At 37.5% G+C, this 16350-nt stretch overlaps 2 protein-coding genes across 2 annotated transcripts; both read left to right on the top strand.

The window, feature by feature from the left end:
- Positions 1–476: 476 nt before the first annotated feature.
- LOC150078771 (uncharacterized) lies at positions 477–6377 on the top strand. Its single transcript, XM_090382339.1, has 5 exons — positions 477–579; positions 4407–4476; positions 4804–4858; positions 5313–5387; positions 6117–6377. The coding sequence occupies exons 1-5, from the start codon at positions 504–506 to the stop codon at positions 6375–6377; spliced, it is 537 nt and encodes a 178-aa protein (XP_090238465.1). The 5' UTR covers positions 477–503.
- Positions 6378–7730: 1353 nt separating this feature from the next.
- LOC150078770 (histone H3.3 type 1-like) lies at positions 7731–8141 on the top strand. The gene has a single exon (XM_090382338.1). It carries the CDS (start codon positions 7731–7733, stop codon positions 8139–8141), a length of 411 nt encoding a protein of 136 aa, XP_090238464.1.
- Positions 8142–16350: the final 8209 nt, after the last annotated feature.

Here is a 16350-nt window from a genome sequence, read left to right as displayed (position 1 = left end):
TACCATGGCGGATTTGAACTGTTGTTCGGCTGTTTATTTTTTCTTAAATCTAAGCCTTCCTATATAAATATAAAAAATAATAGCGCAGCATATTAAAAGAGGAGTTTCCGAGAAGATTCATCCATAAGAAATGTTTATTCTCATGATTACGAGTTTCTTGATAAATATTTCCTTTTATGGGTGTCTTCTCGAAGATTTCGATCATGTGCCTTAGAAATTCTAATCTGGTTTTTACTTTTACAGGAAGAGAAAACATTTCTCCAATCTCCCTATGCAACTAACTGTACCGACTATTTGGCAATCAGACAGGCTAATGGAGGAACCGGACCTCTCACATACCAGGTAATTTGCAATGCCTCTTTACTTTAACTCGGCATTTTAATTTAAAAATCTTATTGTAGTGATATTTGTACATTACCAGAGGATAATTTTAATTATTTATAGTCTGTTTTCAATTATTTCTAATATTTCAGGATTGTTTTCATAGCTGCTTAGTCGATAGGATGCTGGAAGATGATCAGAACTGTTACGTGTCTTCCGAGTACTTTCATTTCAGTGATAAACGAGGCAAACCATTTGGTAAGTTACAATATTATAAGGAACCAGACTCGCGTGTTTAATTACTTGTTGGAAACACTATTGAAAAGGGCAGTGTGGTAAAAGTCCATTAAACACTTACCTGTCATTTTATAAACTGGTCTACGATGGATCCAATTTTCGCTTCTGTGATTTTCTTGCATCTACTTTGCAGTTCCTTCTTCAGCATCCAGAAATCGTCAACATGGAGGTGGAATGTCAATCATGTTGACACTCCACCTCCCCTGGTACTTCATCATCATGTCTTTAATGTCCTGATGAAATCTCACCCTGTTCTTGACTCTAGATTCTAGATTCTCTGGGACGTAGTCAATGCGGAAGTATAAAATATGTACTTTGCACTCATGTTGCAGCCTTGCTTCTTGAAGTTTTCCAACATACTTTCAACTATATTCTTGTAGTCTGGATTCTTGTTGTTCGCTGCGGAATTCTCAACAGACCTGAAGCTAATCCATCAAAATCTTGGTCCCTCATCAGTTTACGAATTTCAGGCCCAACATTGTTTTAGCTTCTCTTGGTTGATCGATGGAATTTGGTACAAAGGTATTTGAAAAAGGGATCTTTCTGAGGTGAAGGTTTCACAAACCGTTTCATTAAACCCAGTGTGATGTTCAAGGGTGGAAGGAGTACAGTTTTGGGGTCTACCAGTGGTTTATGAACCATGTTTTTTGATCCAGGTAAAAAACAAACTGCCCCTGGCCAGATCTTGACGTCTCAGTGCTTACTCCTTGCCCGACTGTCCCACTCACCAAAATTCAAGGCATTTTTGTGTATCCATATTGCTGTCCAAGTAACATACCTATCACTTTAAAGAGCACAGACAAACCAACCATGATCTTCATACTTAATATTTGTCAACGACTTCTTCAAGTTCTCATGTTTCTTTGAAATGCACACAGTGAGCTACTGGAATTTGCCCATATTTATTTCCATTGTGAAGCAAACCACCTTTGAGACTCTTCTTTGATATGTCAATAAAACGTCTCCACTGTGTATGATAAATTCCTGAATTGTTCATTAAATTATTTATATTACTGCAAAAAAACCATAGAATCGTCCTTAGGAAAGTAGGGGACTAGTTCTCGTTCTCTGTGTCTGTACCATGAGAAAAATGTCCATATGCTAGACTTTGTGACCAAGGAGTTCTGCAGATTCCTTTGGAAAATTTGAATCTCTTACCAGAAAATTTGAATCTCTTACCAGATCATTGAGCTCATGTTGTGAAAATAATTAAGGGCTGTACTCAATGTCTCCAGGCATGTAGACTTCAGTTTCATCTTCAAAAGCTTCACTCTCAGAACTCCTTGCTGCTACATTCTCCAATATAAGTGGAGGGCATGGAATCCCTAGGCTATTTCCATGTGGGACTGGCCTAATGGCAGATGGAATATTAGGATGCACAATGCCCTTCTTACTCTTTCCATTGTGTCCCTCTACATTAACTAGGAAAAAGTAACAGTCATCACAGTGGTTTGTTGGCTCCCTCCGAATCATGGGAATTGCAAATGGCACAGCCTTCTTTTTACTGTTGTTCTGCAGACTCAATGCTCCAAAACAGGTTTGGAAAACTTTAAATTGAAACCATTGAATTAACAAGACAAGACCTTTTATCTGCGATTAATAAGTTGCCTGCAACTGGTACAGCGGGAATCGACAAAGTACCACAATTTATCATTAAATGTTTGAGCCCATTTCTAAGTGATCCCCTCCTAATAATTTTCAATAGCATATTAAAAGGAGAATTTTTTCCTCCAATATGGAATTTATATTCTGTTAGGCCACTCCCAAAAGTTTCCCAGCCAACTGAAGCCAGGCACTTTAGACCCATCTCTCGTTCCTCGTGTCTATTGAAATTACTTGAAAAAACAGTACTGAAAACACTTACCACGCACATTCTCCCGCACAGGCCCCAGCAAATTCATTATTCGTTGCAAGACAGATCAACAGTTAGTAACCTGATTATGACTACTAATGCAATCCTTGGATCATTTGAGGAGAAAGAAGAAATGGCAATCACATATCTTGATCTACAAGCTGCGTTCGATAGTGTTCACATCCCAGCCTTGCTCAAACTACTTCGAAATTACTATCACATCACAGGCCCAGTATTGAAGTTTCTGACATCCCTTCTTCAGAATAGAATCATCCAAATGTACATAGGAAAACAAAGGTATACTAGACAAATACAAACAGGCGTTCCACAAGGAGGAGTCCTGTCCGGAATTCTTTTCACTGCTATCATCTACCCACTAATACACAATAGAACAGATATGATATCATATGCAGATGATTTAAAGATCTTCACAAAAATAAAGTTGACCGATGAAGCCAAAAATGCCACAGTAACCATCAACAAGACTTTATCAGAAGTACGGCAGTACCTCACGAATTTTGACCTGCAAGTGAATCCTGAGAAATCTGCCATCATGGTATTCTCTCTTAAACCCATACCAACCATAATTCAGCCTGCGATTGACGGAGTCCCGATCCCCTGCGTTGAAAAGCAAAGAGATCTGGGTGTAATCTTCGACAGAAAATTACGATTCCATCATCATATAGACGAACTCTGTGCTAAATTCAACAAGAAACGGTGGGTTGCCAAGCAGCACTTGCTACACATTGACAACACAAACCTGATAAAAATGTATATCAGGATGATGGTTTTTGGAAGTATACTGTATGGAGTAGAGTTGTGGGGCTCAGCTGCAGACACCACAATTAAACCATTAAAAGCCGCTGAATACTGGCTCCTGAAGTGGGCAACCTGGAAGTGTCATCTCCCACCACAGCAGCGCACAACACCGATGGCCGACGCGCTGAATTTAACCAGGTTTTCAGCATTAATGCACGAGAGAAGACTCATCTTCACCGTAAAAATGATTTCCGGGAGAGTCTCAGCACCCAACGTTTGGGACACCGTGTGCTGGCGGATTCCCCAACCAGGTCTCCGCTCCACTCCCAAGCTTCTTGCTCTTCCTTCGAGACTACATTTGAAAGATCGGTTCCTCCCTTATCAGAAGCTCCACCTGGTTCAATCCTTGGATGCTGACTTATTTAAAATCATAGATGATAAAAAGTATAGACGGATCATCCTAGATCTGCACGTGGTCTCCACAACTACCAACTGATCTCAGATCGGTTTGGCGGGGCAAGAGACTCTCAGAAAACTGGACTCGAGGAAAATCTTTTGTTATCACAACTTGTTATTTTTGTATTAGTTTTCCTTTCAAGTCAATGTTATCTGCTATGAGTACTTTTTTTTTCTTTTTTTTTATTAATTAATCTTTTAATTTTAATTAATATTTTAATTTTTTAATTTTAATTAATTTTTTAAAAATTAATCTTTATAATTCCGGCGAGGTTATCTCTGCCGTTTGTTAACCCCTGGCATGGTGCCGTGAAGGGTATTGTATGGTCGTGGTACCTGCGTGTACCGATGTACTGTACAATAAAGATCTTATTTATTTATTTATTTATTTATTTATGTGGAAGCCATTGTTTATCTTGGTCAGCGAGTTCCACTCTAAAATAAGCACAATACACATTTTTTACAAGTTCTGTAATGCCTTGTGTTTGCTTGAGGACAACAAAACCTCCATAAATATAACAAAATAAGTTCAGACACTTGCTTGAAGACATTTTATTCACTTTTCAGCACAAGTAAAGAGTCTGGAGCTGCAAGGTGCTAAAAATATTAGAAGAAATGTATATCATTTACATAATAATGTAAGGAGCACTAATTATATTATGAATTTCACGAAAACATTGGAAAATATTCTGTCTGTGACAATAATCGATATCTTTTGCAGCCAGAAAACAATGTAGTCCCTCTGAGAGCCAATCTGATTTCTGCGCTAAACGATGCAGGCCTGAATGCAAGTAAGTACCACTCTTTCATTTAATTCCAGTTGTATCAGATTTTAGTTATATGTGTAGCCCTTCGACGCCCAACAGTTTAGTCACATCCTTTGCAGTTCGATGCGCTTTAAGACCCACCTGCCGTTCACACACACCAACCTTGCAACACGATACACATTCCTCATTGATGGACGTTTCAAGTACGTGGCCCAGGGAACCGAAATATGATTTTGCCTTGCATTTACACGAATAAGAAGTTGCTAATATTTTTGTGATTATCTCTTGTTAACTGGAAGCCTTCAGCTATAACTTACAATAATGTTTATTTATTTTACTTTTTTCTTTCAGAAGGTGGAGTTACCAACTGTACGACCAATCAACTGATGCCCTTTTCTATTTCGGGGTAAGAATATTAGATACAGACATAAAAGTCAAGCATGAAATTATTTATATAATTAACTGCCCATCTTTACAAGCATCCACTTTGTTTGTACTGCGCTTGGTAGTGCTTTGATATGACATTATTTATTTTTATTTGCTGGACTATAAACCTACGTTTACGGGAGAAAAACCTTGCTCTCCATGCCTGAGACTGGTTAACTCAGCCACGAAATGAAAAAGAGCCCGTAAAAGTAACTTACTGGAGGTACAATTAAAACGATCATCAATAATGAAATAAAGATATTTAACTTCAAAACCATTTATTTTGACCTAAGTAAGTTTATCGTTGGTCTTCAGTTGGAGATGTCTGAAATTCCTGTTAAGTTATTGTCCGTCTTAATTCAGTGTTTTAAAGTGAAATTTCCAAATTTTGATGCAATGAAATGGGAAAATATTATTCATTCTTATTTTTATAGATTCCAAATCAGGTATCAGTATCATTTATGGCTAAACGATCGTTGGTGCGGCATTCATACAGCCCCAAGTATCAGGTAAGATGTTCATTGGCTTCTACAAATACAGGACAGGACCTCCTGAATTCTTCTTGTCTTACATGATCAAAACTACTTTCACAATGGAGATTTAAAATTTTCTTTGAAATGTTATAAAATTAAGATTGTTTTAAATTAATAATTTTATTCTGAATGTAAGGGTAGATTGTCAGAGCAGCGGTCATAGAAGGTAGACGAGGAACCACGCAAGTATCTGGATGGTAAAGAAGCAAGTAAGGAGAAGTATGTCCAAGTCTTCGCAGAAGCAGATTGAAGTCTATTTGTTATTTGTGATGTCTTAGATCCTGGGTGAAAAAAAGAAACAGAAAGGACAAGGGGCTCCCGAAGTTCTGTGTAAAGACTGCAATGGAAGACACCATGTTTTCAATCCTCGACATCACAACAGAAACACGAAGATGGAGAAAGACGAAAATCAGTTAATTTTTGCTTCAGTGATCAACCAGATAGAAGCAAAAGCGTACATAGATTTGGATTCAACCCTGACGTTGTACTTTTGAACTCTGGTTGATTGAATATAACCGATTAAAAAGAATGTTACACGATATGGGAGAAAGCAATTAAAATGTATGCGGTGAAGTCATAGAAAAATCCAATCCTAAATCTCTCTTAGATATACAAGTGCATTCATATGATACAGTCTTACTGCTAAAACATTTAAAATACTTTTCTGCGTATGCTTTTACTAATTCCTTCTTTTCTTTTCTGCAGACAATCGATCTGGTCAGCAACATTGGTGGATTTATTGGAATATGGCTGGGAGTTTCTCTGGTTGCAGTTTTTGATCTTCTCGAGAGTTTGTTCCTCATGTCAACTGCCTTCTGGTGGCATGGAAGAATTTCAAAAAAGGAGCGTGATGAAGATGCCCCAAGAAATGAGCTAAGACTGCCAAGTGGCAAGAAACAATACCGTTTAAACGAATCTCGTAGATCATATAAAGGAGCGCCCGATAGAGGGATTTTGCGATTTTGATTTAAGAAAGAACGATTAAATTTTCTTATTTACAGATACCAATTTAGTGTTTCAGCTAGTAAGCTATTTATAGTCTGCGATTCTCCTTTTTAAGGAACATTGTAATTTAAAAATAAAAAAGGTTGTTGTAATAATTCTTGTTTATTCAAGAATAGACCACTATCAGTAAGCATTGATTCTTTAAGAACTTGGCTGCTGTTTCTGATTAAGGAGTTCATGTACGTATAAGTACAGTACTTGTAGCGGTTGTTGTCTTTTTTAAATTTATACTGGTGTTTTAAAGGAATCAGTTGTGGATATTGATGTAAAATAAGTGAAAGAACAGTTATTCTTGAAGACAGCAAGCTCTATTTGCAATGGAGGATTTGATCTTTTCTAGTATAGATATTGAAAAACGATGTGTTTAGTGAACCTGACTACAAAACTCTTGTATTGGGACAGCGTAACCCTAAAAAGTTAATCAGAGACCTCCATAAGTGCAGAACAAATATGGTTAGAGATCATCTTTGGTCGGAAAATGGAAGTTAACAAATCATTTCGAAATGTAACTAATCCATTGAACTACTTTTTTCTAATTTTTTAACCTTAAATACGTTGCTGTTGTTCCGTTTAAAAAAAAGAAAATTACTGATCTTAACCAAACTCAATTCAACTTTCGAAACTCTTTGGTGCTACTGAATAATCTGCTATCAAACGATTAATTTTCGACAGTTCTAGAATTAGCAGTGAAAAACGATGCAAGGAAGCAGCTTATATAACATCCACAAAGAAACGCATCATTTGTTCATCCCTTAAAAAAATCCTTCATTAACTTATCACAAACTACCCACTTCCACAAAACCAGATGGGCATTAACCAACAACACAAAAGTTTACAAAATAAAATCTTTGAGGGAAACAGTGGCATCCCTTGTTAATAATTCTTGCACAACCTCACCAAAATTCAAGCTCGTACCAATTAAAAAAGCAAATCGATCCCTAAATCAAACACGACAAGCAGATTAATAGGTAATCCGATAACTTACAGAATAAAATAAATTATTAGAATTCAAAAAATTCCTTTTATTGTCATAGATTTAAAAATATGATCCTTTTATCGCAGGATGTGTAACAAACGTGTAACCTGCGGCTATAAACCTAGTGACTGATTAAAACTAAATCCATAGATTGGTCTATGTCCAGGAACCTCGATGAGGCTAATTATGACGTCACCAAGATAACTCTGGTTCTAGGGTAGTTTCAGAGCACGTGAACAAGGATTAGCTACTACACCCAAGAAATTGTCTATAAATGGACTGAAATTTTCTTCCCTTGGTTTCCCGAATTCCAGACTTCTAGGATTGATTCTATCGTTATGGCTTGTACTAAGCAAATAGCTCTTAAATCTACAGGAGAAAAGGCCCCAATGGAGCGGTTAGTCACGAAAGGTGCTCAAAAGAGTGTTCCTACTGCGGGTGGAGTGAAAAAACCCCATCGATTCAGGCCAAGTACCGTTGCGCTTCAACAGATTCGTCGTTATCAGAAGTCAACGAAACTTCTAATGGGAAAGGTTCTATTCCAGTGCCTTGTTCGTGAGATAGCCCAGGAATACAAAACTGATCTTCGCTTCCAGAATGCTGCCATCGGTGCACTGCAAGTAGCCAGCGAGGCTTACTTAGTGGAGTTGTTCGAAGACACCAAATTGTCTGCAGCTCATGCCAATCGGGTAACCATCCTGCCTAAAGATATTCAGCTGGCTAGACGGATTCGAGGGGAACGCTTTTAAATCAAAGAAAAAAAAAGGCCCTTTTCAGGGCCACCATTTCCCGATAGAGAGATTGTCTGATCGTACGTTGCTGGATAAAATTTATTTTCTAATCCATACTTTATCTTTCCTTCTTACTGTATTTATTTGATTTAACTGATTAAAAATTTATTGATTTCAGAGGGAGATCTGAGGTTCGAAAGTCTTCGTTTATTTAGACGTAATTTGTGTTGGTTTGCAAATTAAAGTGTTTCTTTTGGCAAGGGGATTATGGGAAGTGTTTTTTCTTTATATAGGTAGCCGGGCTCGAAACAAGCAAATTCATTCAGAGTCCCGTCAGGGTTCTCAAGTTCATTATGTTGTTTGCCCGTCTTAATTTCTGGTATCAAAAAGTTTTATTTAATGAATTATTTCAGAAATTTATAACGTTCCATGGAAAACCACCACGTGATATCCTTCTCCAACTGTTTTATATTCTTTTGCTTGAATTTAGCTATGGTTATTTATCTATTAGTTTGCTTCGGCAGCCATTTTGTAATATTTGTTGTTTTTACTCTATTTCCGTGTTGACCTCTATCTGTAGTTTGAACTTTATGAAGTCTTTGAGACCTTTAGATGATGGGGACTCATTTAAAAGACCCGATACCCCTATCAAAAAGGAGATGTTTATCGAATACTTGTCAATTCGGAAGAACGTATGTTGGTGAGATAAGGCTCAGATGGGAAACACATTTTGAGAGATAAAAAACAATCAGAATTGGCTGAATTTGCACTGAATACAGAACTCAAAAGAATTATAGCGTTGTATTTTAATTGCAATGTTGTCATTGATCCACTTCAGCTAGGAGCAAAGTGGATCACTTATAGTTACACATTTGGAGAAAATGAAATTCTCCCCACAGCCACCTGTAATCTAGATGGGGGAAGGTGTTGATAAATGGTAAGGTTACGATCATAATATTCAACCTAATGATTTTATTCAATATTTTTGGTAAGTAATTAATGGTATTTCAAAGTTAAATTTACAACACAGTTATCTTTAAAAGTTATGTTGAATCTACTCAATTACATGTTATGTTTTCTAGATTGTAAATCTTCAATATTCCATTGTAGGTGAAACTTGTCATTTGATATTTCTTGATTAATAAATAAATCCGAATAAATAATCCAGCTTCAAAAATACAATTTCTTACAAAGCTTGGTGGGGGCTGATCGTCTGCAGTGAATATCCTCGTTCACAGGCGTGATAGTACTCTAGAACGAGGTTATCCAGATGACATCACAATTAGCCTCACCGATGTCTTTGCCAGTTAATCCAGTCTAAACTAAATTAATGGGTATGAGTCACCACATTCTGAGCAGCTGCGAGTTATGTCCCTAAACAGGAATCTGCAAGATCATGATATCTGTAAAAATAGGATCATATTTTAAACCTTATTAAAATACAAGTGAATTTAACTCTCCAGTGAGAATTGCATGAAATGATCTTCCACCATATATTAGTCAATACAAATTCCATGGTCCTCCTTGAGAATATAATGATTTTTCAACTTACGGGTTTGGGTCCTGTCAGGAATTAGAGAAATGCCTGAAGGCCCTGTCCATAGGGGTTTAAGTTATCCGATCTCAAGGGACGGGAGTAGGGTTTCCCCTGGTGAAATCGCCCTGTGGCCACTCACTTATAAAAACCTAAATCATCGAAATGACATTGGCCAAAATCACACTTATACCCTCTTCTCTGTCAGAGCAACCTGTAACTACCCTATGCACAGAGAGAAACTTTGAAATAAGTTCAAAAACCACAAACTGTCATAAACCGCCGAAAAAGTTAGGTATAAGGGATGCGTCATGATTATAAAAACTAATTTATTTGAGGGAAAGAAATATTGTTAATAAATTAAACGAATTTTAGCTTTTTGTTAGGTCAATAAATGCAGATATAATAGTTGTCATGTAGACATTGTGCCATCCAGAGACAGAGGATGAGAAATTTAATTAGAGGAAATATAACGTGTTCAGGGAGGATCGAAGGGCAGAAAGAATCATACTTCTTATAAAAAGCTCTTTAAAAGAGGGCAGACTGTATCCATAGACAGATCGTGTTCTGATTGCCGTTGAGTCTGTGTGTTCCAAGATCACATGCGATAGAGGGAAGATGATAGTCGGGGTATGCTACAGACGAAAGGGTTCTGAGAAGTATGACAAAACTCCCTATGGGCAGTCAAGTGTGATTGCCTCGTTATGGGGGACTTCAATCTACAATCTTATAGATTGAAAATCATGACCTTGGGAAAGCGGATTTCTGAGCAATCTGGATGACTATTTATTCGAAAATGTCAGAAAAGATACGAGGGCTCTAATATCGCCCAACTTGGTTCTCACCTAGGTTAAATGAAAAATTTGACAGTGCAGGAACCAAGAGCTGGTCGTGATTTCAATGTCATAAAATGGTTATTCCCCAAGGAGATTTTTTGTGGTCAAGGTCTAAGGGGAGAGCTTTGATTTTAATAGAGGGGATTATAATGGATTGAATTATTTCTGGGGTTAATTAACTGGAGGGACAACGACAATTTGCTGGATACGAATTCATCACGGGAAGTATTCAAGAGATTTATTCTGGAGTCTAAAAATACATTTATTCTAATGCCCAAGTTGATGACAAGAGAGAGGTTTAATTGAGCTAAGGAAAAGAGCATGGGAATGTTGCGAAATATTGTTTTATGTGAGTATTATCCAGAAGAAAATTAAAGACGAGAAATCCCTAGTCAAAAAGAGCTAAAAGTGCCAACAAAGAGTTGTTTTCAACATACAAAAAGGAAGAGAACGAATCAGGCAGGTCTCTCCCGTGATAAAAATGAAACTCACTGAAAGCCTAGCAGAAGTGGCTGGTTAGTTGAATGGGCACTTTTCAATGATCTTTAAAGTATATAGACGATTAGAACTGAGCAATGAAGGAATTAGAACTACGAAGGATCAGCAAGGAGTGAAACTGCCGCAAATTACGTAATACATAAAGTCGGAGAAGAGTATATGGGATAAACGATTGGGGCTGGGCGAAAGTAAGGATCAAAAAGTGAATGGTGTACACGCTGTTATGCTAAAAACACTAGATATGAGTGCATCATCCACTTAAAAATGTTAATGGGATCAGTATCACACTGCGGAGAGATTATTCTATACTAGAGAAGAGGTAACATCTGTATGATCCACAAAGGAAGTACAAAAACCGTGATGGACAGCTGTAGATCAGTGAGTTTGGCTTCGTGGGTGAGTAAGTTCATGGAGTCTCTGGTTAGGATACATTATTATTATTATTATTATTATTAATTTCTGTAATTTCAATACAGGACTATCCCGACAGGAATGGAATTCTTAAAAGATCACATTATGGGTTCGTGAAAGGGAAACTTTGCCTGACCAGTCTTGTTAAGTATTATGAAGTCATAGAATAATTGGATGCAAGAAACAACTTTGATTTTATTTATATTGACATCAGTAAAGCTTTACTGAAGCTATTAAAAGGAGACAGGTGTCAATGAACATACCTTAGTGTTGGGCCCACTTCTGTTTCTTATTCGCTTTAATGAAGAAATGCAAAGGAGGTTGTCAAACATTGCTGATGATTTAAATGGTGGTTAACAACCAGAGCCAGACCATTGCGCTTCAGAATGACATAGATCGATTGCACAAATGGTCTGAAAAATGGCAACTGAAGTTTGATTTTGCCTAGAGAACAGGAGTTACAAGCTAGGTGGAGTGGAGTTAAAAGTGGTTCAGGACAAAAATGTTTTGAGGGCTACGAGTCAATCAGACTTGAATTCCATCCAGTGTAAACAGACGTCTATAAAGGCACGCGGCGTCTTATATATACAGGACCTTTGCAAGTTAGGAAAAGGGATGTCATTGTCAAAGGGAAGGCAACACAAAAATACCAGCTGATCAAAGAAGGTTTACCATATTACAAGTATCAGCCTGAGGCCGTACTAGAGACCTCTACACACAGACTATACTGTGACCATGCCATAATGAGGGACAAGATGATCCCGCACAGCAAACCAGACATAATCCTCATCGACAAGGAGAAAATGGCTATCTACGTGATTGACATAGCGGTGACCAACACCAGCAACCTCCAGAGAACATTCGAGGAAATTCGAAGACTTGAAAGTACTCAGACCTAAGACAGGAAGTCAAAGATATGTGGTATATGAAACAAGTAATTACCATTCCGATCATATTGGTATTCGAAACGGTGCGTGCATTTACACACAGGTGCACATGTCCCCTAGAAGTCACCAATATTTGAAGACCCCAAAACTTTAACTTACGCATTCGAAAACAAAAATATTTATAGCAGTATTGCTCCGTGTATACTGTCTGTAAATTGCATGTGTTCTGTGGTCGATTTTCTGTTTGCTGGATGAAAATCCCTAGTTGCCGGGATAAAAAAACAGTAAAGTTTAGGTAACAAATCGTATCAAGGGAAGCACAATCAAGTGAGGTAGTTTCGAGAGTTCACGCCGATCTGCGAAACCAAAACTGGGTCAAATAATTTAGAGTACAATCCAGGGACAATACGCTTATCTTTTTATTTATTATGTATATATCTTCTCTGCCAAACTCTGTCGTGTATTTGTAAGGATATTGTACAGATAGAGCAAATCAATGAAGTGGCGTGTCGTAGTATAATGATGTTCGTGTTGCGTGATTGATCTCTTGCCTCATATTTTTGTAAAGTGCGCAATTATCTGGTTACAGTCCCTGGCATGTCGAGCCGTCTACTATCATTTACCTATCTAAATCTAAAATTTATCTCCTGAAATTTAAGGGTTTGGGATGGATTGATGTCCGTGTAATGCAAAGCTTATATCACCATTAAGGATTTCCATAAAATAACCTCTGTTAAGGGTTTAACACTGAAGATTTGCTTTATTCTTTGGTTCATGGACTACGACTACCTCCCATCGTGCACAGTGAGCAATATGGAACTGTCTAAAATGGCCAGAAATGTGTATTATCATACGCTTGTGCAGTGTGTGTGTTTTCTTCATTTGTATCCGGAATCAGCGATCACTAGAAACTATCACCGTCCACGCCACGTGAAGGCCGACTATACATAAAAGCATACTGTTCTTAGTGGATTAAATCCCACATCCAGGGAGTTCTGCTTGAAACAGCTACAAAGGCTGATTTTATTTCGACGTTGGAACACCTAGAGTTTGTGGGAATAGCTGCGGGAGTTCCTAAGAAGGTTTGCTGTAGTTTTAAGAGTATCAGCAATTAAGACCATATTGTATATTGTCTGTAAATTGCGAAAAACCTGAGTTTCTGGGAGAAAAAACCATGCCACCTTCTCCTGAGGCAGACAAACTCAGGTTAGTTAGCCTCAGCGAAGGTAGCATGGTTTTTTGTGAAAATGGTCCGTAAAAATTCCACCCGTCCATTGACTGGACTTGAACGTGGGTCTTTTCCACCCGTTGTGTGGAGGACAGCAATCTTACCAACTGTGCTACCCATTGGGGACCATGAAAAGGGAGATCCTTCTATAATAGTGTACGATGTGCCAAGGGTTTCAATCAAGATGAATTTTTAGAATAATTACATTGTAAGAACCTAGAGGAATATAATATTTATATGGAGAAAATTAAATGGGGATTAGTTTTTAGATTTACAGTTAGGTCAAGGAATACTACTACAGTACACTGGGTCATCAGTCTTTCACTTAAGCTATCAAAATACATTTCATCAAAGACAGACTATATCTGCCTGTTAGACGCACAAACCATTTATGATAGTTTCAGAATGCTTCTTTATGTTTAGGATATGGCCATACAACTGAATACTGCTCTCAGAATTCTCCATCTTGCGGCCATTGTGCTAAATCAGGGCATGTCTTAGCAGAATGTCCAAATAAGGAACCGACATAAGAAGGGTCTCGTTTGTAAAAGGAAGAAAAGAGATCGCCTTAATTCGGTCAAAGATGTTAGGTGTCCTGAGTATTTTCTAGCACTTGAACTTATTACGATATTACACGAATAATATGCCAGTTTAAAATGGCGATGCCAGTACAGGACATGATGAGTTATTTGTGTCAGATGACTTTATGAATATTGGCAGTGTATATAATATTAAAATAAGCATATTGCAAATAAATGGTCAAAGCTCTAAATTAGTAGTGGATGAGATTAGGCAATGGCTGAACAAAAACTTGTGGATGCAGTATCGATTCAGGAGCTGTATTGGGCTAGAATTCAATCTCATCAAACCTGTGGGCTATCTGGATATCTTTTATATTCACGAGTAATATGAGAAGAACCAAAGACAGGAATCGTAGTACTGTATTTAACAGGTATTTGGGTGTAATGATTCTACATGGATTGTGTAATCCATTTGCTACTTGTGTTGTGATCACTTCTCCTTCAATTCAGTTTTACTTTATATCAGTGTATTGCTCTCCTCAATGGATTTTAATAATTTTTTAGATTATTTGGAACACATTGTAGTAATATTAAGGCCGAATAATGTTATTCTAATAACTGATGCTAATGCTAAATCTAGCTTTCGGCACAGTTCAGTATTCCATAGGAGAGGTTTGTTGCTGAAGGATCTCCAGGCATAACGTTTATGTGATAAATAAGCCTAATCAGACATCTACGTTTTTTGTCGTCCAATGGGAGAATCTATTATTGATATTACCATTGGAACAGCCGGGTTACAACATAATTAGCAGGTTTTTTCCGATTGGACTCCTATCGATCGCCGTGCTATTTCTTTTTTGTTGAAAGTGTCGTCATCCTCGATTATTCAGGATCGTATCCCAGAACTTATTAGATTTTACTTAAAACAATAAACTGGATTGCGTTTGAGGATTGTGTTCGCATGGATTTTCCTATGCACAAGCAGCATGAATTAATGGGAGTCTCTGTAGTAATTTTAGTAAGGTATATTCCAGGTTCAGTTATAAGGGTGGCCCCTATGAGTTCGCCAGAAAGAAGAGAAGTATTCCCACATCGGGTCCATGGTGATCTCGAGAACTAGCGATGCTACGTAAATCGGTATATCATGGCAGGAGGCAATTCCAAAGATATCGCCATTGGCCTTCTCGAGAGGTTAGCAGATTATATTAAAATTATATAGCGTGGAAAAATGAATACAGAAGGGTTATACCAATTCAGAAAAGGGGACCCTGGAAATTCTTTATCAACGACTCGGGGAACTCTAATCCTTGGTGCTGTTATACAAAATTTCAAAAGATAAGTTAAGAACCTGGGATGTATATAATACAGTGCATCTGGCTCTTCGGAAACAATAGGATGGATGGACTCCGTTGAAGTTATACTGGACAAACTGTTCCTACGTAATGATTTTGCATTAGATACATAGAATCAATACGCGATAAGAAGAGAAAAATTTTAATATACAACTCGGGAAACCACGGCACTACTTGCATCGGACGAATTCGCAAGTGTAGCAAACAAACTAAATTTTATGAAATGTCCTGGATATGATATAATATAAATTGTATTCATAGCAAGGTTTTACAAGTTGGTACCACATTTGTTACTTCTTTTATGCAACAAATGTCTTGTTGAAGAATATTTTCAAGAGGATTGGAAGATAGCCTTATTGAAACTTATCAAGAAACCTAGTAAGCCGCTTTCGGGTCCTGGATCTTATTGACCAATAACACTTCTAGAAAAGCGCGGTAAAATACTTGAGAAGTTGATAGTTTTAAGTACTACACAGTTATTAGACCAATGGGGAATGATATCATCTAAACCATACGGGTTCACACTTGGAAAGCCAGCAGAAGATGCTTTAGTGTATTTTCGAACACACATTGAGACCTCTGCCTCTAAATACGAATTGGATATTTTATTGCAGACTTTCAGGGTACCTTTGACATAGTGGTGGGAGGCTGCTGTTGCTCATTTGAGGACTGCTGGATGTTCTCATGAATTATGTAATCTTTTTTGAAGTTATATCAGTGAAAGATACGTGATTTCAATCACAAATTGTAATTCTAATACATATTTAACTGGAAAAGTGAAAAAATTCTATAGTGCTATTATTCGGGTTTCCAAACCTTACAGGGTTTATCCTAAAATACCCTTTCTTTATATTACACTGTATTTCTTCCCGTGACAACGTGTGAAGCTGATGTTTGGTTTAACCGCGCTGTATTGGTGAAGTTCCAGGAAAAAACTAGACTTTGTACAACGATCAATGA

Source organism: Mastigoproctus giganteus, chromosome 10 (genome assembly GCF_048544385.1).
Source record: "Mastigoproctus giganteus isolate SK-2022 chromosome 10, ASM4854438v1, whole genome shotgun sequence".
Classification (NCBI taxonomy): Eukaryota; Metazoa; Arthropoda; class Arachnida; order Uropygi; family Thelyphonidae; genus Mastigoproctus; species Mastigoproctus giganteus.
This window is presented reverse-complemented; position numbering and strand designations above follow the sequence as displayed.